Consider the following 25,172-nt stretch of genomic DNA (forward strand, 5'->3'; position numbering starts at 1 on the left):
AAGAAACAATGCAATCATATAAGAGCAGGAGAGGACAGATGAGACCAGCCTTGCAGAGACAGCGTCCTTACATACCTGATAACAACTTTAATTATCGCTGTGCTCGTGGCCTTCACAGGTCTAATCCACGAGATGCTCAGGAGATGATTTCAGCCCATTTCACGAGAAAGAGACTCGAGAAGAAAGACTTACGAGGGGAGCCGTAATGCTGCAGATAGAAATCATGTTATTTATTTAGACGCATCTGACATTTGGATTCAGAAGTAGTGTTCTTTATTTTTTAAAGTCAGCCTTGAGAGGCATTTTTTTCCTCCACAGTGCCTTTTGTTTTTCAGCTGCATTTTCAAACTGGCATGATTTCATGCTGGTCGTGTTTCACGAGTTCATTAATTATCCAGACAAAGATTCTTGTTGATTATTGGCTCTCTTGTGCATTTAAATTCCAGCATTAGATCTTTGAAATGGGTTAGCGCACAAATATATTTAGTTTTTCAGCTGATTATTTTTTGTAATTTGCAGTTGCAATCAGTTTGTGTTTCCCTGAACATATCGATGGCCTCACTGATATGCTGAACTCCTCCGGGGAGAGAGAAATTCTGTCAACTGAAGGGAAATTCACTGGAAACAAATCGATGTAAATTTGGACCCAACAACATGGAAAGGCTATAATTTGTCTCTGCCTGGCTTTATATATTTGGTGTTGAAATGCCGTCGGCCATGTGTTGTTCCACATTTCAAAAGAAGTACGATTCCTTCAGAGCTGCGCTGAGCTGCAGCCACATATTTTCTTCATATTTACTTCATATGGGCTTTCACAAACTGACACCGTCGACAACGGCCTGCTCAGAAACCAAACTCCACACATGTCTGCTCACAATGGCTCTTGTTTCAAAAGCTCCCACCTCTCTCGCTCTTTCTCTCTCTCGGAAAGTGTGAAGCTTGAGAGGCTCATCTGTATTTTTGTCTAAGTCTCTAAAGTGTTTAATGAGAGTTGGCGGAGGCCTGTGTGGCAGATCAGATGGGCTCCATGCTGCGAGAGACACAGGGAGCTGTGGAGGAGGAAGAGGAGGAGGCTGAGGCTAAAGCCTGAGGCTCAGAGCAGAGCAGATCAACACTTGAGACAGCCTGTAGCCAAACCATGCAAGAGCTTATCTTCATTTCTCCTCCCTCTCTCTGCCCAGTCCTTCCCCTTTGTCTCCATCTCATCATATCCCGCTGAAGGATCCCGCATGAATCTGCAGTCCACCCCTCACCCTTTCATTGACTTTCATTGCCTCTCTGCGGACTTGTGGTCAGAGCCAACAGTCACGGCCAAATGTCAGATCACGGCAACGTTTCAAACAAAGACACACAACTTGAGCCAAAAGCAAATAGTTAGTTTTCCAGCAAACACAGTGACACCTGCCCCGCACAAATAAATGGCACTGTTGCCGACGTGTTAGGGAAGAGTAAACATCCTGGAGAGATTTCTAACTGGTGTGAATAATTTAAATATTGTACTGATCCCTCAGGCTCGCCAGAGGAGTCGTGAGAATTCTACTAGATGGAAAATAAACAGACTCGGGGCTGGTGTATTTGTGCATGCGTACTTGCGAGCGTGTTTGTGCATGTATGCGCTGTACACATGCAAGTCAGCACCCATATGTCTACTGTCTGCACTGCAGGCGAATGTCTAATTCGGCTTTGGAAGTGAGCACTCATGTGTCTCTGGATATTATCAGAGATTCTTCTGGAGACTTCATATTTTATCCGAAGAATAAATAAAGGCTGTGGCTAATAAATGTGACAGAAAGACACATTAGTTCGGTGCAGAAAGGCGGTGGCCATCTGGTGACAGCTTTGCATCATTGTGTTCTTAATCATTCTGTGCCGTTTGCTTTGGCTCGCTCTCTTCTTCATATGTCATGCTGTCTGTCTTTGTTTGTTCTGGTTGTTCAGTTGACATAAAGGAGGAGGTTCAACAATCTGATTGTGGACTGTATAAAAAGTGGCACAAATACAGACTAAGGTTTGGTGACTAATCTCTTTCATCACCTCCTTCTGTGTCTAAGCTATCGCCCGCCTCCATGGGTGTGTGCTTGTCTCCGTCTTTAAACACTGGTAACTGTGCACACATGTGTGCTGACAGGACGGTGGGAGCAGAGGGGCGGCCTGCTGCTCTCAGTGGTACTTGTCTACCTCCTTGTGTTACCCTCAAGGACACAGAAACCGTAGGTGTCCGATGATCTGGGACTGTATCCGTCAGCAGCCATTGTCATTTTGAACAGCAAAGCCTCAAACAGGCCCTCCTACCGACCTGTAAAGAAAGCTCGGGTTCCTTTTGCTTCTCCCCTTGACAACATGTCCAAATGGGGGGCTTGCCACTGGGCTATTGTATTACTGTCCATCCTCAGAGACCTGCCTGACCTAAAACCTGTGGTGCTGCATGATTGAAAATCAGCTTTGGTGCTTTTTGCAGGGGCGCTAACAATCTCTTTCTGGGGATTTGATAGGAAAAATAGAGCTGAGGATAGCAATTTTCTTATGTGGATTGTGAAAAGGTAAAAGGATGAGGTTCGGTTGTGATTTCAGCCTCGAATTTATAAGAGAGAAAATCAAGGAAAGTGTCAATTTTCTTGCTTCCCTGCATTTATTGTAACCACTTACTATTCTTCCACTTCCTCTATCCTGTCCAAACATTTCCTTTCTGTCTGCTCCTGTGAAAAGCCTCAACGTGTGTTCGGAGTCAGACAGCCCATCAAGAACTGTTTATGCATCTTCATCTCTTTTTTTTTTTTCACTCCCCTCAGCCTCGGGTCACAGTGCTCGCGTCTCATCCACATTCTCACGAGCAGCACCCCGTCTCTCCTCCAATCTCCTCGTTTGAAAATGTTATTTGCATGGCCATTAGTCTTGCTTTGTGGTGGGAGAGAGAAGTAGAATTTCATCACCTCATCGGGGCAGATGTTGATCTCATCTCTTTATTTCACAGTGGTGTGGATAAACTGAGGGGCGACATAATATATTCATTAGGATGTAATTTGCTATTCAATCATTCTCATTCCCAGCCCGGGTAATCAGCCCACTGGCCCACGGATGGGTCCACTCAATGCCAAACAAGGACAATTATCTGATTGGTTCTGCTCTCGCTGCCAAATGGATCTGACTGCAAAGAGGCCGGAGCTGTGTCAGCATCCCACCCATCACACACACACACACATGCAAAAAATACTCGAGGACACACTGGGACAAACATGCAGACTTGCCCCTGGCCTGATTCGCTCCCAGCGCCTTTTTAGCTGGGAATTGGGAACTTCCTCTCAAACCAAATAAAGCCTTCACTCAGTGCAGTTATGCAATAATAGGTATACCATCCTGAGTAACATCTCACTTATGTTTTATTAACCAAAGCCTCTGACCTGCAGAGGGTCAAACCTGCTCTCTCTGGGTCATGCCCCCCGCTCTATTTATTGCTGGGATTAATGAGCACTAAGGTTTCCTTGCCCTCAGGTCAGTCAGGAGGAGGGTTACTGCTGTTATAGAGGTGTGCTTGTCCTGTGTGTGTGTGTGTGTGTGTGTGTGTGTGTGTGTGTGTGTGCGTGCTGCTCTGGTGCTTCTTGTCTGCTCCCCTTCACCCTTACATTTGGGAAAGAGAAAGCGCCAGTCAGTGGCGTTTTTCCCCACATGAGAGCTCATTACTGCTCTTTTTTCCCATTAGCCCTATGTTAACCTTCCCCAGGCCTGGCGCTGTGTCAGTCTCAATATCACTCCCAGCCGCCGCCCCTCACCTCCCCCCTCACAACCACCCCACCTTTACAAAATGGCCTCCTTCTCCGCGTGAGGTAAAGCTGCTGATATTTCTTACAGCGGGGCTCCGAACCATTACCGGCCCATTCTCCATTGGTTTCATTTTGCTCAGCTGCTGACGGCGTGTTTGAAGTTTTGGTAGACAGAAATAAGCTGCAGGTGTAATATACACCCGGCTTTGTTCAAAGTAATACCACCTGGATTGTGTCTTGCATTGAAATACACTGCAGGTGATGCTGATGTTGCTATAGTAACAGCATGTTTGACAAAGAAATCAAACCAGGACTGATCTGTTTCCTCTTCATTTTTTAGGAGAACTTTTAAATAGAGAGATTTGTGTTTGACAAGAGACCACGGGGACGATCTCCCACGGGGTCAGATTCCCGTCCCTGCACGGATTCAGTTTGTTGACAGCTGCCTCCACGAGGCCAACGCACCTTCCACAGCACCCTCGTACCACTGGGGTTTAGCTTAGTTGCATCTGATTTCCATGTTGAAAATAAACAAAGAAAGCAGAATAGAGACAATATGGCTCTGCTCAGCACTTTTACACGCTTTGGTTTCCACATGCATTTGCTGGATTTGAGTGTGTGCAAGTGGATTTGCATGTCTTTATAGTGCTTTCCCTACCACGTTTCCATTTTAGAGCGCGTGGATTTGCACAGAATACTCCACCAGTTGTTTTCACCTGACACGCAAATACATCCCTGCTTTTACAGCGCTGTTGAATCTGAGCTCCACCGTGTACAGTTTGAACATTTCACTCTGTGTGTAAAAGCAAGTTAAAGCTTGTTTTATTGGTATGTTCAGCATGTTTTTAGATCAATACTTTTCCCTGTGAACTAAAATATAAATGTAAGAAGTGAATCAGATTGAGGTTTTTTGCAGCGATGTGTGTTCGTGCTAACCTGTGTTTTTATTTTATCACTGTGTTTGTTTTGCAGTGGACGGTGGCTGGAGCGAGTGGAGCAAGTGGTCGGCGTGCGGCGCAGACTGCTCGATGTGGAGGAGCAGGGAGTGCACCCAGCCCTCACCTGGCACCGGGGGCAAAGACTGCCAGGGGCTCGACCTTCAGAGCCTCAACTGTACCAGCGAGCAGTGCCCACAGAGTGAGTGCATCGCCGCCCACATGCTGCAAACATGCTCCCAACTGTTCAACTCAGCGGAAAAATAGACGAGATACAGTTGCAGGAGTTGTTTGTAACCAGTTTCCGCAGCACTTAAAGGCAGTTTAGTTTATATTTGTCTGTTAAAGCTGCGCCGATGAGGAAAATGAACATCTACAAATTAATAAACAACATTTGAGAGGCAGAATATACACCACTGATCTGATTATTAAAAAGAGAGCATGACACACTCAAGGCCAAAGTGGAGAGCGAATTCAAAAATAAAAGCATGGCGCTTCACTCTAGCAACCTTCATCAAATAGAACAAGTGGATCACAAGCAATGCATGGAGAACAGATGTACAGGATTAGCATCAATTAGCCTCTGAACTGAGGCAGGTATAAAGGAAGGGGGGGGCGCTTTCCCTTTAATGTTTCTCTTTGTAATCTCTGTTTACAGATTCTACAAAGAAATTTAGAATCTTTAGGCGGGGGCGTGGACTTTAGGGATGGCAAGTTTCTGTTTGTACTATGCTTTTAGTCTGAGTAGTATTGACCAATCACGTATCAGCAGGCTGCGGTGTATGCAGGAAAAACAGTCGGTGTGGAGAACAAAATCAGGCGTAATGACATCCCGGCTCCCATCAGCGGCTATCTGACAACAATTTAGCTTCTTATTAATCTATATAAACAGACATCTGCATGCTAACGGCTAACAATCTGCTCTAGATCAAAAATTTAACTTGAGATAAATTCCCTTGACGCTGTGTCACAAAAGCCGTTCAGTGTTCAGATTTCCCGACTTCCTTGAATGCATCAGAAATGATCGATCCGACCTCCGTTCAACAAACGAGCATTTTAAAATATGTTTTCTTCTCCTCTTGAGGACAGACCTGACAAAGCTTCGTTTTTACTTTTTACTAATCTGCATCATGAGGTTGAAATTTTGACAAAGGTTAATTAAAGTAAACCACAAGAAAAACTGTTTATTTTTCTGTAAACAATGCAGCACCAGGAAAAGAAGTCCTGTCTGCTAACCGCTGGCTAAAACCAGACTGGCCCGGCATGTTCACCGTTGTCCCCAGAGGCTGTATATCGTTGTCAGACGATAGCCGATGGGATTCAAGATTGCTTGTTTTTTCATACAGTTTCCACTTTGGCAAGAAGAGCAAAGTCCTTCCCCTTTTTTCTTTTATAACATGAACACGTTCCTAATGGAATCCACTTCCTGTGAGTTCATCCAAGAAAAGGTTCATTAGAAAAAGCAGTTGCTCATTTTATAAGACACTTGCAGGAACAGTAGAAATGTCTGCGGTGGCTCGACCCCACCTGCGTGACCTTTTGAAAATGATCTGTTCTAATAAACACCGCTGTGACTTAATGCTAAGAATAATATACGATCTCTTCACCTGCGTCAGCGCTGTGATGCTCTCTGACCTATTAACAGAGCTGAGAATGAAACCATCTCTCTTCTGATTAAAACACGAACTGTAAGATAAAGTGCCACAGGTCAGATCAGCCATGAAAACACACATTTGTTGTACGTCTACATAAAGTCAAGTATTTTATTTTTCATATAAGAAGAAGCCTGCACGATGTCCCCTCTCCCTGTGAGTCATTAATAGTTCTTGTGCGTACTGTCAGGATTAGAGGCCGCAGAGCTTGTGCGGGCCCGAGCCGGCAGCTGAGTGGAAAGTGGCACCACGGGGTCCACTGCTGACCAGATGGACATGATGGGCGAGCTCTGTCCCTCCCTGCAGATATCAAAGGCAGAAAGAGATTGCAGCTTCTCATCCAGAAATGATGAGTCTCAGGGTGGCGTCTCAGAAAGAAAACTGTTATAAATAGTGCGCTGCGTGGCTGATCTGCATGGTAAACACTGAGTTTCAGTGGGGATTCAGTAGACATGGGCCAGTGAATTAATATACTGAATTATGTATCATGCACTGATTGACGTGATCAGAAAGACCGATGCATGGAGATCAGAGGGGGGTGGGGGGGTATTCTGTATGTTAATGCTTCTGTATATGTGTTAGCGCTACGTGTGAGTCTGTTTATGTGTGTGCGTGCATGTGTGGTGGCTAGTTTGGCTGGTGCAGTGAACCAGGGAGCTCAGTCGGCCCATCATCAAAGGTCAGCAGCTCCTCCCCAGAGAGGCAAGATATATACACAAAGATGGCAGTCATTGTCCCTTACACACACACGCACACACACACACACACACACACACACACACACAGAAACAGAGAGTCGCTCAGTATTTACACTGACAGTGCAGAGCGAAGCGCTGGCCTCAGAAGAAATGCCTGTCCCAATCTGTTCCCAGCAGATGTGTTTCCATAGACAACGGCTGTGTGAAGTATTATAATAAGCAAAATAGCAAGATGGTTTTGGCTTGTCAGCAACTCCCATACTTCAACCATGTCTGCAGGCTATTAGCTGAGATGGAAAACTTCCCCCTGAAACAAAAGGCACCCTTCTCTACTCCAGTGTAATCGAACAATACAACTGCAGAGTGAGCTGTAGTTACTCCGGCACAAAAGACGTCCTCTGTCTGAGGACCTCACAAGCATCCCTAATCTCCCTCATTAAGCCAGAAGCAGCCTACGTTGGAGGAGGTTATTGTGTTAGGTATTTTATATGTGAGAATCAATGTGCGTCAGCGCGCTTCGTGTTACAGCTCTCGAATAAACAGACCTGACCCCGGCAGGATCATTTTCATAAAGAACACAAGTGAAGCTCGAGATGAAGCTACGCAAAATCTGTGCAGGCAAATAAAAAATTATCCTGGCAGCGTGCCAGAGCAAAAATGGCAGACAGGTGTTAGAGGGCAAAAAAATGATGGTGAGAAAAATAACACTGCTCAACTTCTCCGGCAGAGGAAATTAGGACAACATAAAAACAATTATTTAGCTTAATGTGTGTAATGAAGGTAATGAACCTAATTTGCATCAGCATCCCGTTTTGGGGCTGCTACAAATGATTGTGCAAAGACCATCCAACTATTAATTGCTCTTTAGTCAGTTTGGTTATTGGGAGGCCTCTTTAGTGGGCTGATGTTTCCACAATGGGTGTGTTTGTCAGAGCGGGGTCACAAGCTGCGTGAGAAATGGCCGAGCATTTATTTTGGGCCATATTTCAGCGGGCCCTGCTGAGGGATGGGACGACTGTATTGTGGAGATAGTAATGGTCACGTTCACTTTGAGAGTTTTAGTAGCCATATTTCCCTGACCTTAAGAACTCCAATGTTATTCATCTTCGGGCGAGTGACTAGGATTGGCCATGGGATGAAATATATTCCCCGGTCTCTTGATAAATGCCCCGGGAGGAGGCGCAGGATGCTGCAGAGCTTTTTATTTATCAATGCAGGAGAGAAAGGAGCAGGTAGGAAGAGTTGAGGACTATCAGGTGCAGACAATGTGTCGACTGCCAATGCAGCGGGAGTCAAAACTTCAGCAGGAGTCAGGTACATCGCCTCAGAGGAGATGAATTATAAGTCTAAACTGGGCCCGTCTTAAGACAGAAAATGATCCCTAACCGGCCAGCCCCGGAGCCAGTCTGAGGAGCAGAACTGAAGCTTCAAAAGAGGGGAACAAACAGAGCTTGGCCCAGGGTCAACTCTGAAAACAGCTCATCATATCCACAGATTATCCGCAGGCGGCTGTCAATCATCAAGGGGGAGGTCACACACAAAGAGAATCAAAAGTTCCTCGCCAGCAATTACGTCGAGTGGAAATGAGCGATGGAGTGACGGCCGCAGAGAGGAAGACCGCTAAATTAGTGGAGTTAGTGTTTTGAAAAAGAGGGAGAGAGAGAGGGCGCGCTAGAGGGGGACTAAAGTAAAGCCCATCCAATTATAAAACCTGATTAGTTACGTCAATTAAAGTGTGATGGATGTCCTTTCAATTATTGGATGGCATCATGAAAATCAATGAGTGAGGGGCCGGCAGGAGCCGAGAGCAGTCCCCGGTCGGGGTTGTAGTGAGGGTTGGGATCGCTCCGCTGTGACACCTGGTGGGTCAGATAAAACTTCACTCAGCGATGCTGCGATAAGCCACCAGAGATTACAGACAGAATAGAGGGAGAGAGCGAGAAAGAGAGAGGGAGATGTCTGATCGACTGACTTTATTGTCTGGGAGGAAGAATGGCGTGTGCAGGGGAAAAGGAAGTGTAGAGATACTGGATCTTTGCATCAGAGGTTAGCCGGGTGCCTTTGGTTTGCCCTTAGAAAGTAAACAGCAGCCCGCCAATCCAAGGCTGTGTTTATCCAATCAGCAGAACCCAGTTGGCCTGTCTCCTTGCTGACGGCTGTTGTTTTGTCTTTAGTCCGAGTACACATCTCTCTGTAGACTGCAGCACTAGAAGGCCAAATATCACAGCCTCTTCTGGCCTTTGACTCACCAAGACAATTGGATTTGGGAACTTTAATGAGAGGTTCAGCCATCGTCTCTCCCCCTTTTCTGGAGCTCATTGTGGAAGGTGGAAGGTTTAGCCGGGCTGCTTACGGGTAAGCACCTCTATGCCTTCCCTGAGGAGACCGACAGGGAGTCAGAGGAGAGAGAAAATGGGAGGTGGAGGATGGAGGAGGGCACTTTTAACGCCATAGGTATCGAAGAACAAAATGCACAATCTTGTGTTTATCTTCAGCCAGTCGTTCTCGATTGATTACATGTCAAGAGATCTCCCGCGTTACAACAGGCTGCCATAGAGCCCGGCTGCCTATAATCCCGCTACTTAAGGTATCAGATTGTACTGAGATAATCAGCCATGAAATAGATTCTGGCATTTCTCTTAAAGACTTGAGTATGTCAGGCGTCTTTGTCCACAGCAAAGGATTTTCAAAGCAAAAGGAGAAGGCAAGGACAAACGGATGGAGAGGGATGAATGGAGATGAGAGTGAGACACAGAGAGAGAGTCGTTTTTGATCACTTTCTCTGTATTTCAAACTACACTTTTAGCACTTTAGTAATTTAATTTTGTCATTCTCATGTCTCAGATTTACTCACACCAATTAAAACTTGTCAAATCTGTGTTTCATGATCTCAGTTCTTGTTATAGAAACCACTCTGTCAGTGTGGAGATATCAAAATATGTCAAATCTAATATTAATCAGGTTGATTTTGACACAAACATTTTGGACGTGTTATTGCTGAAATGCGAATCTCACAAGCCGTCAGTCACCGGCAAACACTGTCTCCCTCTTTTTTCCCGTCCTCCTTTAATTCTCATCTTCATTCTTGCACATGTGCTCTCCTCTTCCTGCTTCCGTCCTCCTCCTTTTGTTGTCAGCTCGACACACGCCGGCCTGCAGCACTTTAACCTTTGTCGTTGTTCTCCATCCCTCAAAGCGGCGCCGCTCAATGCGTCCCCTCCTCGGCTGTGTTTAGCTGACAGCGCTACGCCCCCGTGGCTCCCGGGGACAATGGCCCTCCACAAAGGCCCCAGGAGCATCCTCCACCTCCGCCACCAAATTCCCTCAGCCCAGGGAGACAGCCGTGGCAAATCCCATTCTCCTGCAAAACACACACACACACACACACACACACACACACACAGTACATACACACAAATGCAGGAACACAGTGATGTTTGTCTAGGCTTAGCTGTCATCTTCATACTGTACTTTTGGGAGAAAGGAGCTCTTGTGCTTTTGAGAGACATTCAATAAGAGGTGCTAGAATTTCATAAGCAAATCCTTCATTTTTCACCCGTCTCTCTCAGGGGTGTTGTGTGCTCGGGGAAAGAATGAAGAAGACGGGAGGGGGGAGAAAACATGCTAGCATAAGATATATTTATCCAGTGCAGAAATGAAGTCGGGTAACACTGAAAACCTCCTGCAGAAACTGGTTCTCTCTGAATGTCTTGAGGTCTGACATCGAGGATTTTGCCTTTTAAACTTCAAGACGGTTATCAAATAAGAAATAATGTTGGCTCTCTTCACTCTGCATCAAACAGTCAAGCAGCATTATGAATGTGTAGCTGCTTTCATGCTATAAAACAGATGCTCAAGTGAGACCTTCACACTGAAGATAATAGATGTTGCGGCAGCACATGTTGGTATTGACATTCAACACCTGAGGGAGCCTTTCAAACGTGATTAATCATTTCTTCTCTCTCGCTCTGTGCCCTCCTCTCCTTTGCAGCCGTGAGCGGAGCCGAGGACGTGGCGCTCTACGTCGGCATGGTGGCGGTGGCTCTGTGTCTGACTCTGCTGCTCATCGTCGTCGTCATGGTCTACCGGCGCAAGAAGGAGGGCCTGGACGCCGACGTGGCCGACTCCTCCATCCTCACCACTGGCTTCCAGCCCATGGGCATCAAGCCCAGCAAGCCAGGTGTGTGGGCACCGCGGCCACGCAGGCCTCCCCCCCACAGCAGTAGGACACTGTTCTTTGTTTTAACCTCCTCTGTGCGTCCTTCGGTCTGTCCGTCTGCCCACCGTGACCGTGCAGCACTCATCTACATGTCCCACTGATCCTGTTGTTTGTTTGTGGCTGTGGAGGTGGTGTGAGTGTGTTTACAGTGGTTTGTAGTCAAAGCAAGATGTTTTATGTTGTGTGTGTGTGTGTGTGTGTGTGTGTGTGTGCGCGAGGTGCACGAGCTGTTTATTTGCCTGCCTGACACATTATGTTTCGCCACCACCTCATTGTCAGGAAATGTACCCACTCTGTTTACTGCCTGTGAGAAGCCTCTGAGGTTTACCAGCGAGTAATAGAAATACAACTGTCTGAGCTGGATGGAGATGGGGAAGCGTGTTGCAGTGCCTGTGATTCACCGTGAAAAAAGCCTTTATAAATTCTGGGTGCTAAGCTGTATCTGAGTTCTGTTTGGAATTGATTGTGTGGTTGCTAAAGAGACAGACAGAGATAGAGCGAGAGGGGAGGGGAGTAGACTAGCTCTGGGTGGAATTTGTGTTTGTGTATTGTCAGGAGTGTGTGCGTGTGAGTCTTCTGTTTTCCGCACCATGTGTCTTTTCCTGTTTGTTTCAGCTTTCTGTGTGGGGTGCGACAGCTTTGTGAGTGTGAGGTCTGTCTCAGTGATGTACGAACCGCCCGCCTGCCACTCACAGCGACTCACACATTTGCCTTTGTCTGTTTTTTTCTGTTTTATAATCTAAATAGAGAATTCCCATTTGCTCACCATCCAGCCTGATCTAACCACTACTACCACCAGTTACCAAGGCACGCTACGAGCTCGCCACGACGCCACCGGGAAGTTTTCAATGACCAACGGGCCTCTGCTGGACCCGCTTCCCAACGGCTCGCACACTCTGCACAACGGAAAGCTGAACTCAGACCCCTCTGAGTTCGTGAGCAGGCTGTCCACTCAGAGCTACTTTAAAACGCTGCCTCGCGACGTCGCCAACACCTCCTATGGGACCTTCAACTTCCTGGGAGGGAGGCTGACCATCCCCAGCACAGGTGGGTTCTTTGGTTAGGTTCTTACTGTAGCTATGTGCGGGTGCTTTCATGTCTGAAATTTGGAGAAACAAATAAATAGAGTATATTGTTGCCTTTTAGTTTTGGTAAACTTCATGTTACTACTGACTTTATATAGACATGTATTTTTCTACTCTTTATTGTTGAGTGCATAAACACAGAACAGAGGTGGAGATATACAGTGTGAAGTTGTGAGGAGGACCAGACAGTACCTGATGATAATAATAACATATGGGAAATACACAAATAATAGTAGTACTCCAAAATACAGTACTTTATACTGTACTAAATACAGTATAAATAAACATAAGTAATACAAATATCCCAAGCAAAAGCTCTCCCCCATAAAAATGTATTAGCATGATCTTTGTAAAAAAGTTCTTCTTGTTGATCCTGTTGAAAAAAGACATCATGAGCAGTACTTAGCAACATTTGGCAGCAGTGGGAAAGAAAACTTATTTTTGACAGGCAGAAACCTCGAGCAGAACCAGGCTCATGTTGAACAGCTGTCTGCCCCTGCAAAGAGACCAACCACAACAACATATGCTGTTGTTACAACAACATATGTTGTTACATCATGAAACTGTCCTTTTGATGAGTTACCTGCCCGTCCATAGGTCTTTATGTCCACAGCTGTTGGTCGACTAGTAATTACTCTGTGTGAACAGGAAACCTACAAGAACTAAAACAACCTCATCACAGGTGGGTTCTTACTGTAGCTAAGTAAGGACCTGCTTTCTTGCCTGGAGTTTGAATCAACAAAAAGGAAGGATCTATATATCTATCTTGGATTATGGCTTTTAGTCTCTTTATTGTTGAATGAGTAAACACAGAACAGAGGTGGAGACGTGAAGTTGTGAGGAGGACCAGACCACCATATGGGAAATAAACAAATTAGTATTACACAAAGTGGGAAAATCAATCAAATTTTATTTGTATAGCGCCAAATCATAACCAAAGTTATCTCAAGACACTTATCAAAAAGAGCAGGTCTGGAACATACTCTTTTTTTGTTATTATTGAGAGATGGACCCAACATGAATCCACCCATAGCAAGTGCTTGGCAACATTTGGCAACAGTGGCAAAGAAAAACTTTCTTTTAACAGGCAGCACCCCCAAAAAACTGTTGCTGTTGTCGCGTTGCTGTTAACGTGGCAATACACTAATCAACTTTTACATCAACATCAACAGACAACGTAAACATCAACAAGATGAGACACAGGGCAACAGGCCTGCGGGCAACAAGGCTCCACTCCTCCGTTCCAGTCACAACTATGGCGTTACCATAGCAACCCCTAGTACGACTGCAATTTAAGCTAGCTCAGACAATCTGATACAAATCTGCTCACTGACAAATTTCACAGCAATAAACCATCTCAGATGTGTTATATTGAATTGTTTTCACCTGACAGACGTTCTCCATACATTCACTTTCCAGAGTAATGTTTTATCAGTATAAGTTCCTTCTCCTCGGTCCACTGTGCTCGGATGGCTGCCATTGTTCAGACATCTGTTTCAGGCCAGAGAGATCACATGACCCAAAATCTTGGCTTTGATTGGAGCATTTGACGTTGTCTGTTGATGTTGATGTAAAAGTTGATACGTGTATCACCACCTTTGAGCAAGCAACATCGTGACACCAATGTATCAGCCGTCATCTTATCAGCCGTCTATCTAACTGTCCGATAATATTAAACATATGCCCTGTGAGGTTGTCCTGTTTAACTTGGATGGCGGCTTCTTGCAAAATGTACATCACCACACATTTACGTCACAACGGAGAGCATGCACAGAAGAACACAGTCAGGACGTAATCGGGTCAAAGGGTTTACATGGTACAATTTTTCCTTTAATCGGTTCATGAAAAGGTTTAAACCACCCCTCTGCAACCGATTTCACTTGGTTTGGACCTTTTTATTCTGATATGGAGCATTTTTATTCAGATTGGGCTTTTCAACTGATTATTAATTGGAATATTATACTTCATGTAAAGCCAGATGAAATTCCCCAAAACTGTCCTATTGATGAGTCACCCTCCAGTCCATCGATCTTCATGTCCACAGCTTTTGGTCCATTAGTAACTACGAGGTGTGAACAGGAACAAAACAACAAGAGTCTTTTTTAAGGTATTGACCAGTTTGCAGCTTCCTGCTTTATTTGTAAATGAGATTCAGCCAAACTCTACAATAAGAAAATAATGAGTAAAAACTGTTATTACACCAAAGTTGGCTATAAAAGCAGAATAATTTTCTATTTGGGTATTGTTTCAGTAGACACAGCGCTTTAAGTCTGTGTTTTGCAAGGACTGTGAGATTTCAATAATCCCCCGTAGGATGTTGTGTTTGCTGCTAAACTTCAAACAAACAAGAAAAGTTCCGTGTAAACAATACAACATCTGCTGCTAAATGTAGAAAGAGGGTGGGAACTACTGATTTTCTCTGTGTGGTGCACATTTCAAACACCGTTGTTGCTTTAACATGAAAGAAGAACATTTACAGAAACGTTATTGCTCCTGCTTTAATGACGCCGTGCCTGTGACTGGACGTTAACAAGGAGGATTTATCAGTAACAGCTGAGTCCTATAAACCTCACTGTCTTTTTGTGAACTGACCATTCAGCCTTTAAATTCTGCATCCTTCCTAATAGGTTTCTAGCAGGATAACGCACATAAAAGTGTTTATACAAAACAGGCTGTGTTTCTCTCTGTTATATAAATAAGTTTATAACATTTATAAGGAACAAAGGCAGAAAATAAATGAGGGGCTTGTTTAACCTGCGTGACTGTGTGTGAACGGTTCACTCGTTAACCTAAAAAGTGACAAATCCAGGATGAAATCTTTACACACATCATAAATGTAGAACCGAGTGAAATGTTTTCTCCATAACCTACATTTCCTCTGCACAGAATGAATAGTTAAAATAGTGCAGTGATGAGATGGCTTACTATAAAAAGAAGAGTGTGCACTGAATACATCGTACCCTGAAAGATTCCTGGAATTAAACCCAGAACAAATTATTCCAATTAGGCCCCTCGCTCATGACAGAGCTGCTTGAATTTGCAGCCGATGTCCACAAGTGTCAGATGTGCGCTTTGTGTGTACACAGAGCAACAGGGGAAGTCCATTTAAGATTAGCCTGATGAGAAATATAAAGAGCCCACTATCATTAGTCCTCTATTTTGTTCCCCCTCTTCACATTAGCTAAGTAAGAGTTTATATAATTATACTGGGAGACCGTGTTTTCACTTGGCTCGTCGTATGCTGTTCAGATTAGCCGACGACAGTGCCAGTACACCCAGAGAAAGGGCTTTTTTTCCCCTGTGTTCTCCTCCCTATCACTCTCTTTCCTCCTTTCTCCGTCTCTCCTCCGCTCTCTTACAGATATTTTATGCATGGATTAACTCAAAGCCATGTAGACTATACCACACATTGGCACCCAGCCTCTCATTGGGACAGAGGGTGAAATAAAAGGAGCACTTGCATGCATCCACTCAGAGAAGATATCCTGTCATTTAGCAGCATTTCAGAGCGTGCACATAGAAGACATGGTTTATAGATTCAGACAAGGCAGAGAGCATTCAGACACCTTCGCCTTATTCAAACAGATGTTTATATGGTGAACAGACCCAGTTTACAATCCAGAGACAGTTAAGATTGTGTCACATAGTCTGTGTCTGTACTACATTTTTAAACAGATGAATTTGGCATGACAATCACAACACTCAAACTACCTCAATAGCTTCTCCAAGGTGCATTCCCTCTCTCTCCTGGGGAAGTGTAATTTTCCTGAAGTAGTCTGTTTCATGGTCTCAATTATCTACTCTGTGGCAGACGGAGGACATTTAAACCGAGCTGCAACGTGCGCTTTTGTCTCAGCTAATTGTTGACCGTGGGGACGGGAGCTGCCTCGCCTGCCAGTGCAGAGATTTGCATCTACTGTACCTGACGGAGGCTACCGCTGACCTTCACAACAGATTTGTTTTTTGTTTTTGCAGCAGTACAGTTTGGTTGAGTGGGCCGGCTTCCTTTTGTGAGACGACAAAAGCCTTGTTCAGTGAGAACAAATGAGCCTGTCCCCCTCCTCCTTACCCCCCTCTTTTCTCTGTCTTTGTTGTTATTTGCATTAGGAATCAGTCTGCTCATTCCTCCCGAGGCCATCCCCAGAGGAAAGATCTATGAGATTTATCTCACTGTTCAGAGGAAGGAAGATTTAAGGTGGGTCTCTTTAACACTGCCTAACTGGCAGTCTTCCCTGGATGCCACTAGGCTGTTTGTTTTGATGCTCTACTGTTCCATTAGGAAAGGCTTAAGAGTCAGTGCCAGCGCTGTGGAGGAGGGATGTAAATAAATAACGTAGCCTTTTACCTCGATGTGCACTATTTAACTCAAATGAATTGTTTGGATAACGCTGTTTATCTGGCTTGCTGCATTCAGTCTCAGAGGGCCGACCATTGCAGCAGGCTGCGATAGCGTCATGCTATTACTCAGCCATCACAACTTGGTCCAGCTAGTCAGTGAGTCCAGCAGGCTTTCATTACTCTCTGTTCCAGCTGCTGGATCATTTGCAGGGCTGTCGGTATCATATCCTGCTTACAAGAGACCACTAAATTCTTAATACTAACTCAGAGCACAGAAGCACTTCATCTGGATTAATTTCCTTTTCTTACTCTCCCCTGGTGTAGGTTACCTCTGGCTGGCTGCCAGACCCTGCTCAGCCCCGTGGTGAGTTGTGGTCCTCCTGGGGTGGTCCTGAGCCGGCCGGTTATCCTGAGCATGGACCACTGCTCTGACGCATGCCTCGACAACTGGGCCATCCGCCTCAAGAAGCAGAACTACGAGGGCGCTTGGGAGGTGAGACAGCACTATAACTCCAGCACCAATCCTGCGTAGAGAGACAAAGTTGGCGCCTAGTGATTTTTTTAAAGTCCTGCTGAATTCATTGAGAGCTTTTCTTGAAAAAGTACAACCAGCTGTGACTGCAAAGCACTCAGTGCCGTATAGCTGAGGTAGTTCTGGCCCAGTACTCCTCCACTCCATAGGGTTTAAATTATATTGACCATCAGGTGTTTTCTCATCGGGCTGGAACAAAAGCCTGGAAGCAGCCGCTCACTCCAGCCCAAGAGTTGCTAGGCAACATGCGTCTCAAAACAGAAATTCTCTAAGCAAATTACTGATCCTCAAAGTACTCTTCTGAGTGCTCCTTGACCATTTTTGACCGCTGCCTCCAATTACACAGCTCCCTCCCCGTTTTTTCTGTCCATGAAATTTGAAAGTAACCAGAACTGCCAGACTCCAATAGGATAGATTGAGGAAGAATGTACACACACACATACTCACACACACCTACGCAAACAAGCACGGTTTCAGGCAGTATACCCATCTCACCAATCCAGAGAGATTGGAAAGGGTGCTGGTGGGCTTTGGAGTGTTAGTAGGTCTTCTTTCATGTTCGATATTGTGCATAAATTATTCAGCCTCCCCGTGTGTGGCGGCGGTGGGGTGTCTGTGGGATGGATTGGCCTGTCTGAGGCAGAGGTTAGACCAGCGCTTTTAATCATCGGCCGGACCAAATATAGCCTAACGGCCTGACTGCGTGGCCACCAAAAGGAGAAAGTGCCAGGTGGACGAGAGGATGAGAGGGGAAGCAACCACGGAGAGAAAAATGAAAGAAAGGAGGGGAAGAGGGAAAGTGGACAGGCAGGTAATGCAGATGCAGAGGGACCATAAGAAAGAGACAGAGATTGGAAATATGGCAGAGGAGAGAAAGACATAAAGAGATGGTGAAAACGAGCATGCGGAGGCAGGAGGAGTAAGAGAAATGAATTGCACGTAAAGCGAGCGCTCAGCGGCGTAATTGAGCCACCTCCGTCTCCACTTCTCCTCTAAGAAATATTAAGATGATGAAAAAGTGAGACTCCATTGTGGTCGCATCGCAAATGAATTGTGTCAATACTAATTCTATTGATGTAGATGGTGTCTGGTTGAATCGATCCTGGAGGAGCTCGCTGGCCATTTGGCAGGCAGAAAGCTCTCTTCAGCTTGATTGGCTAATGAGGAGAGTCAGTCAACTGGCATGATGGGATTTTAGAGAAAATGTTGTCACCTTGGGTCCAATTTGTCCCCATCAAATTAGCCCGGAGAGCGGTGGAATTATCTCATAAAACCAACCCGTACTGTGACGGGGATGGGATGTTTTCTCAATATGTCATCTTTATTAGAGATGCAGTTGTTGTGACACGGCACTTCAGCTCTGTAACAAAGCAAGAACAATCACATGTTTAAATCTGTGCTTTTTGTCCTCCTCTGCTAATTAAGGCGCCTATTAATTCATGTAAAGCCTGTTGGTGTCTTTTTAACACTCCTCGCCGCCAGGCAACAGTGTTGCTCTGAAGATAAATATGCAAGTTGTTTTCACCTTTCTGGACGAATCACAGGGGGTTAAGGAAATTCTGGAAATCCCAATAATCCAATACTTACTGCACCTCCGCGGTCTTTTCTTTCACCAGAACCATCTATTCTTGCCAGGAATCTATTCGAGTCTCCTTTCATGTCAATTGAGTACCTCGTTCATGCATTATTAAGTGAATTGATGGTGTTCTATAGGATGTGTGTCTTTGTATGAGGAAATGTCAGTACGGAGTAAGTGTGCTGCGGTGAAAAGGGAATCTGAAACAAGAACAAAGTATTCCTTTTTTCTGATCTAAACTGTTTGCAAGAGATTCATGTTACATTACCTGAAAGACCTTTAGCTCAAATGTTAGCTTGTTGCCCTGCAGGAGGGATGAAGTTTGGGGCCTTGCTTCTCCGCCAAACTCCTTCTCCAACAACCCATTTACAAACACACGCACACACACACACACACACACATCAGGTACCCAGGCCAACACATTACCCTCCCGCCTATATAAATTGGATGCTTGACCTTCCGTTCACACTTTTTTTTCCCTCTCCCCGTCCGCCTCCTACAGGACGTCCTGCTGATGGGGGAGGAGCTGGTGTCGGAGCCCTATTACTGCCAGCTCGAGGCCGAGACGTGTCGGCTGTTCTCGGAGCAGCTGGGCACCCTCGCCCTGGTGGGAGAGTCCCTGCACATGGGCGCCGCCAAGCGCCTGAGGCTGGTGCTCTTCTCCGACGCGTACTGCTCCACGCTGGAGTACAACATCAGGGTGTACTGCATGGATGACACGCAGGATGTCTTCAAGGTAAATTGTGACAAATGCAGCGCTGCCTGTTATTCTGTTTGTTTGGCAGAGATTGGATGGATGGAGCGGATTCGCATCAGCTGAGTGATAGGTAGACTATTATGTGTAATGGCATTGTCTGTCACATTGGGAGGCTGGCAGATATCAGCGCAGACATGTAGGAGTTAGGCGTGGCTATGGTAAATTGAACAATATGGCAGGCCCGATTACACCATGTGCGGCTCAACAGTGTGTGATTTGTGGATCTATTGAAACAATGCATATGTCCAAGTTAATCATGGTTTGCAGTACAAACCGAGTGTTTTTGTTTGCATGCCTACAGAGATGTTTGATTCCTTCCATGCCGTCAGTGGTTCTGCTCGGCTGCCGAGGGCCAACAAGTTTCCCATGGCTTTGTTCTACAGCATATTTCGCTTCTCTTTTCGCCTCTCCACATGGACAGAGTATAATCAAGCACTAATGCCTTCCTCCCTCCCCCGAGGACTGCCTCTGAGTAGCCTGTTAAGATTTCATTTGCATGGTTAATTAGTAAATTAAAAGGAGAGCCTGCCCCAATCTTTTCCCAGCAACCCCCGTGCTCCCTCTCTCTTTCTCTCCCGCACCTCTCTTTCTCTCTCCAAGCTGTTCCTCCTCCACTCGTCTGACACCACCCACAGCCACAAGTGCCACTTCCCACTCGAGTCCACTTTTGCCTGCTGTAATGGCTGACCTCCTTGAGCAGAGGTTCGCCGCCGGCGCAATCTATGGACGTCTGTGGGACATAAACAATGGCAGGCGGTGGGGCCTCGGGCTGAAATTAGCACTCTCACATTCAGGGAGCCGCAGCTGAGATGAGAACTGTGCACAGTCTGTAGCTGTGGGGTGGGAATTACTGAAAACTCTACTAGCTTACATCTGTCTTTTTGTGGGTCAGTTCTGCCCCTGCTGCTATCTTTCTCAGTTTCTGACAGCTATTGCACGATAGCAGGAGCGCTGAGGGAAACTGTTGGCTGACATTCAACAGCGTCCTAATGTAGAAATAAATGTATACAGGAGGTAAAGTCAGCAGAGAAAGTGCTTTCTCCTCCCCAGATGGATATCAACCCTTTCTGTTTGCCTACCATCAGAGCACTTGTAATGATAGGGTGCTCTATATATATTCAGATAATCGGGTGACCCAGTGGTGTTTGCTGCAGTGTGACTGCTCGAATGACCTTGTGCGTCCTGTGTTGGATGCAGGAAGGCTTCTGGTGCACAAAAACTCTCTCACTCGCTGTCTCTCCCTCTGGCTAGCTCTTGTTCTGCTATTCTCTCGCTCTCTTAGCCAGGAAAAGGACATCTGAGCTTGTTGACTCCAGCACTTGTGCTGCCATACTCTGCGGCTCCCTCGACGCCCTTGAGTGCATTAGCTCCCTGTCTCTCACACAACCTGGTCCTGTGGTAAGCCACGGTGTCTCCAGGGTTTTGTAGTTTTTAGTGAGTGATTTAAAACGTGGCACACACTGTTTAGTAATCTCGACTTCACACTGCTCTTGGTGCTATTATGGAGGGAGCAGTTCATTTAGCAAGTACATTAACCACTTTGAGTGGAGATTAAACTTCCCTGGAGAGCTTCAGCCTAATCACTAATCACTATCTTTAAAATGCACCATTTATGATTAGACTTTCACTATGGCTACCATTAGGGGTAATTGTAGTGTGTTACCGTGGAGGAGCAGCAGTAGGTGGCACAGTGTGACGGAGTAGGGAGCAGTATTTTTTATGTTTGTGTTGATGTACAGTACCCTTCAGCACACGTGAATTTGATGGCAGCATTTGCAGCCGGCTAAGGCGCTGCACCTCGTTTCTCAGACAAGAAGTCAACTTTTCATGCATTAAACAGGCTGTACTTTTGATGGGAGATGAAAAAGCAAAAAGGCTTTTCTCAGCCTTTCTGCTGGCTGTTCACTGGCAGGGAGAACCAGAGAGATGCTGAGGCTTACTCTCCACTTCCCTGGCTGGCTGTCAATCTGCTGTGACAAGGCTCCATCAGCGAGGATGACAAGCACACACACCCACAAACACATGCACGCATGCATGCACGCTGTACCATGCAATCTCTTATCTCCCAATTACAGCAGATTAGAACCAATGTTATTGTCTTTGATCCTAAGTGTGCGGGGGCTCTTGGGAAACAGTGACATTTCTGTCTGATGCCTGCCGTATGTTAGCAGGGCTCTGCCGGGACCAATTAAGTTAATATTTAATGTGTGTCCCACTCTTGATGGACCCAGCCAAGGCTGGCGCAGCAGCACAGGAGACATGATCAGCGTTTGGTAGCGCCCTCATTGTGCACTCGCTTGTTCCCAGTTAGACCTGTGGGAGAGCATTGCTGATGTTCTGCCATCCCACAACTGATTGAAACACCTGCAGTGTACCAAGCCTCCGACTCAGCACAGATAAACCTAACACCAACTTCTAATTGAATTGGAGGGATGCCGACATAGTTTTTTATAGCAGGAATATGCTGCATCTATTTTTTCTATGTAGCTGCGATATTCAGAATCTGTCAGCTTTCCCACTGAGCATCACGCTGTTTAAATAGTGGAACAATAAGAAAATATCCTGTTTTTTATTGATAACTAAATCTTATCCCTCTACACCCACATGTCTGTGTTTTGTAAGGCTGGTGTTGTTGCACATTTTAGGAAAAAAACATGTGGATTTATTATAAACGCCCACTTCCTGTCAGATTTATTTTTCACAGGGTTTAGGCACAAGTCAGTTTTTTCTGTTTTGAGTGGTAGACTTTTTAGGCACCAACATGAATATTAATTTAAAATAAATATTTGAATGAGGACTTTTTTTTTTTACATTTTGAAGCCCACTTTGGTTCAGATAGAAATATTTCAACAACTAAGTGATGTATTGCCATGAAATGTTCAAACATTCATGGTACCCAGAGGAAAACTCCTTCTGACATTGGTGAACTTTTCCTGTAAAATATCTTGAGATCTTACTAGCAGCATACTGTAGTCGTAGGCTCTTTAATTATAGGGACTTTAAACTGATAATCTTAGATTTTCGTGTAAATAAATGTCTGTTAAATCACTATCTATCGTCGAATGAGGTAACACAATGGTGACTGAGCCTATGGCCCACTAAAGAAAGCCTTTGCATTTGCAGTATATATTATTAGTACGGACTGGGTGTCCAGTTAGTGACGCGTTTTCCATCAGCCAGCAGTGGTTGGTCTGCCAGAGAGGGTAGGCGGAGCTAAGCGGCTGCTTTTCCCGTCTCTGCAGGTGTTGCGAGTAAACAGTAATCTACTATGGCTGAACAAACAAAGAAAAGATGGATGACTACAGATACAACTTCAAAAATAAGTGAAAATCCAAAGAAAAAGAAACAAATTCGCCGCTCAGATGAAGGTAAACAGTCTAAAAGGAAAGCGACCGGAAAATCAAGAGTTACAACTGTGACACAGGAAGCCAAACGTGGACGTCTGATTAAATTGGGAAGTGTACTCCCACAATTACCATGTATCGCCATTAGGGGGCACCCAAAAGAAGCAGTGAGGGCTGAGGGACGGGCACAGCGCCCGGGAAACATTCCAGCAGGTTGCCATAGTGATAGAAATCTAATGTCACGAAGTAACAATTACTAACAACGGCTACTTCTGCTTCTTGCAAAAACAGCTTCAATGTCTCTTAAAATTGCCCGAGAGCACTTGTTATATGCTCTAGATGACAATTTAATAACAGATGAGGAGTTTACGTTACTTTATGACATGTCAAATGTTAATTAACTGCTTACACTCTGACGTTGTTCTGACTACGACAAACCAGCCTTTCTCCCGTAGTTGACAGCTGGGCTGCTATGACAGGAAGTGCGCAAAGTGGAACTTTTCTTCAACAGTCCCTAATGATTGTAGTGATCTAAGGTGACATTAAACAGCCATAAAGTTCCCCTCAGTTTTAATCTGGTCTTAAATGATGAGGAAATGTTTGCGTTAATTCCCTTTTGTCCTCTCAGTATTGTATTTTAGACTTCTCAGATTTACTCTTTCATCAATATTCATGTAATGAGGCCAATACATTCAGCTTTTTGTGTCTTGATAGTAAAAAATCCATGCTGCAGTGTTAAATGGCTGTTTAATTGATGTCTAACTGGTTAAATAGCAGCTCCTGGAATCTTCTGCACAGTGTTTGACCTCAAGCTATTATTCTTATTTGCCTTTAAAAGGGCCCATAAACTGTTTATGTGCTCCTTTCACTATGACGTCCTTTTTTTTTTTCTGCAGCGCCTGAGCAGCAGGCTACATTAGAGCAGAAACTTTTTGCTTTTATGTATCAGAGCAGAGAGAAGCAGCATGTACGGAGGGTAATACAAACAGTTTTTCTCATCCCTCCATCAGAACGGTTACTGGCATGGAAAAAAACAGCCCAGTAATTGCTGGCATTAAGTTAAAGAAGACAGTCAGCTTTATCACCGAGCCCAGCTGAGAAATTGTTTCCATATTATATTTCTGTGTTCCTGTGCGCTGTTTTTTCCCCCGGCCTGCTCTGTGATTTATCAAGCAGAATGTGCATCTTTTCCCTAGCAAACATGGCCCCCATTTATAACCGAGCAGACAAGTCCCTTCTATTTGTAGTTATTAATCAGAGTTGACTGTAGCGGGCACGGCCACTGGAGCTCAGACTGATAGACTCTCAGTCAGAGAGGAAAAGCCTGTCACATCCTGCTGACAAATACACAGATTTATGGAGCCCACATAGCCAGGCTACTCTCTATAAACAAATGCATTTGCCTGAAAAAGAGCACCCTGATAATGGATCGCTGCTATGAATGCACATTTTTAAGCACACGAGGACACAACGGAGCGGGGAGTTGTTGGGGTGAGGACGAGTTTATGAGGATATTAAAGCCTGTGAGTCTCTCTATGTTTCATATGACATGTAGCTTGACTAATTAACTGATCAAACGTAACTTATAATCCCCATCAAAGCTAGTTACGTTAATCAGTTTACTACACACCGAGCCCGAACAATAGACGACCACATGTACTCGCTTGACCTTCCTGTGAGGAAAGTGGGATACTTTAATCTGCAGCTTTGAGGCAGGCCAGCCCCATTATATTTAGACATATTTATATATATATATGAAGGCTTCTGGTCATGCTTTGATTTGTTTAGACTGTTTCTTTCCTACTTCCGATGTCGGGCTGTTTTTGTTGCAAGAGAGAGTTTGGAACAGCCACTAACCTCTTTCTGTCAGCACCAGCCCGAAGAGATTAGCTGTATGAGTGTCTCTTGTTTCCCAGAGGAGCCCGGCCCCAGTCCATCACAGTCCCAGCTCCGGTCCAAGCCAGAGGGGGGGGGGTGAGGAGCGGGGTGGGAGAAGAGTGAGGGTGGGAAAAGGGGGTTGAAGTCATAGAAAACTGTGGCCATGATTGCAGTAATCCTGTTATCTCTCCTGCTAAAGCTGGCCACTCCAGTGACCTGGAGACACAAATGTTAAGCTGCCTCTGTCTCTCTTCTCTCTGCCTCCTGCTCTTTTCACTCCTCCCCGCTCTATCTCACTCTCTTTAGCCAGCCTCATTGAATGTCAGGGGGTGGTCTTGGCTCCGTCTGAGTCTAAATTCACAGTCTTCACACACACCACAGGCTATCTCGAATTCCGACA

General features: G+C 45.3%; 1 protein-coding gene across 1 annotated transcript in view; it reads left to right on the forward strand.

Moving 5' to 3' along the window:
- Positions 1–25,172, forward strand: part of unc5a (unc-5 netrin receptor A) — a 137,501-nt gene that overhangs the window by 101,930 nt on the left and 10,399 nt on the right. Inside the window, exons 7-12 of the mRNA XM_069669901.1 lie at positions 4,731–4,895; positions 11,035–11,265; positions 12,010–12,309; positions 16,455–16,542; positions 17,010–17,178; positions 19,296–19,529. Coding sequence (XP_069526002.1) covers positions 4,731–4,895; positions 11,035–11,265; positions 12,010–12,309; positions 16,455–16,542; positions 17,010–17,178; positions 19,296–19,529 — 1,187 coding nt within the window. The remainder of the gene's footprint in view (positions 1–4,730; positions 4,896–11,034; positions 11,266–12,009; positions 12,310–16,454; positions 16,543–17,009; positions 17,179–19,295; positions 19,530–25,172) is intronic.

This window comes from Semicossyphus pulcher, unplaced genomic scaffold (genome assembly GCF_022749685.1).
Source record: "Semicossyphus pulcher isolate SPU_LCO1_2020_fin unplaced genomic scaffold, fSemPul1.0.p SCAF_2, whole genome shotgun sequence".
Classification (NCBI taxonomy): Eukaryota; Metazoa; Chordata; class Actinopteri; order Labriformes; family Labridae; genus Semicossyphus; species Semicossyphus pulcher.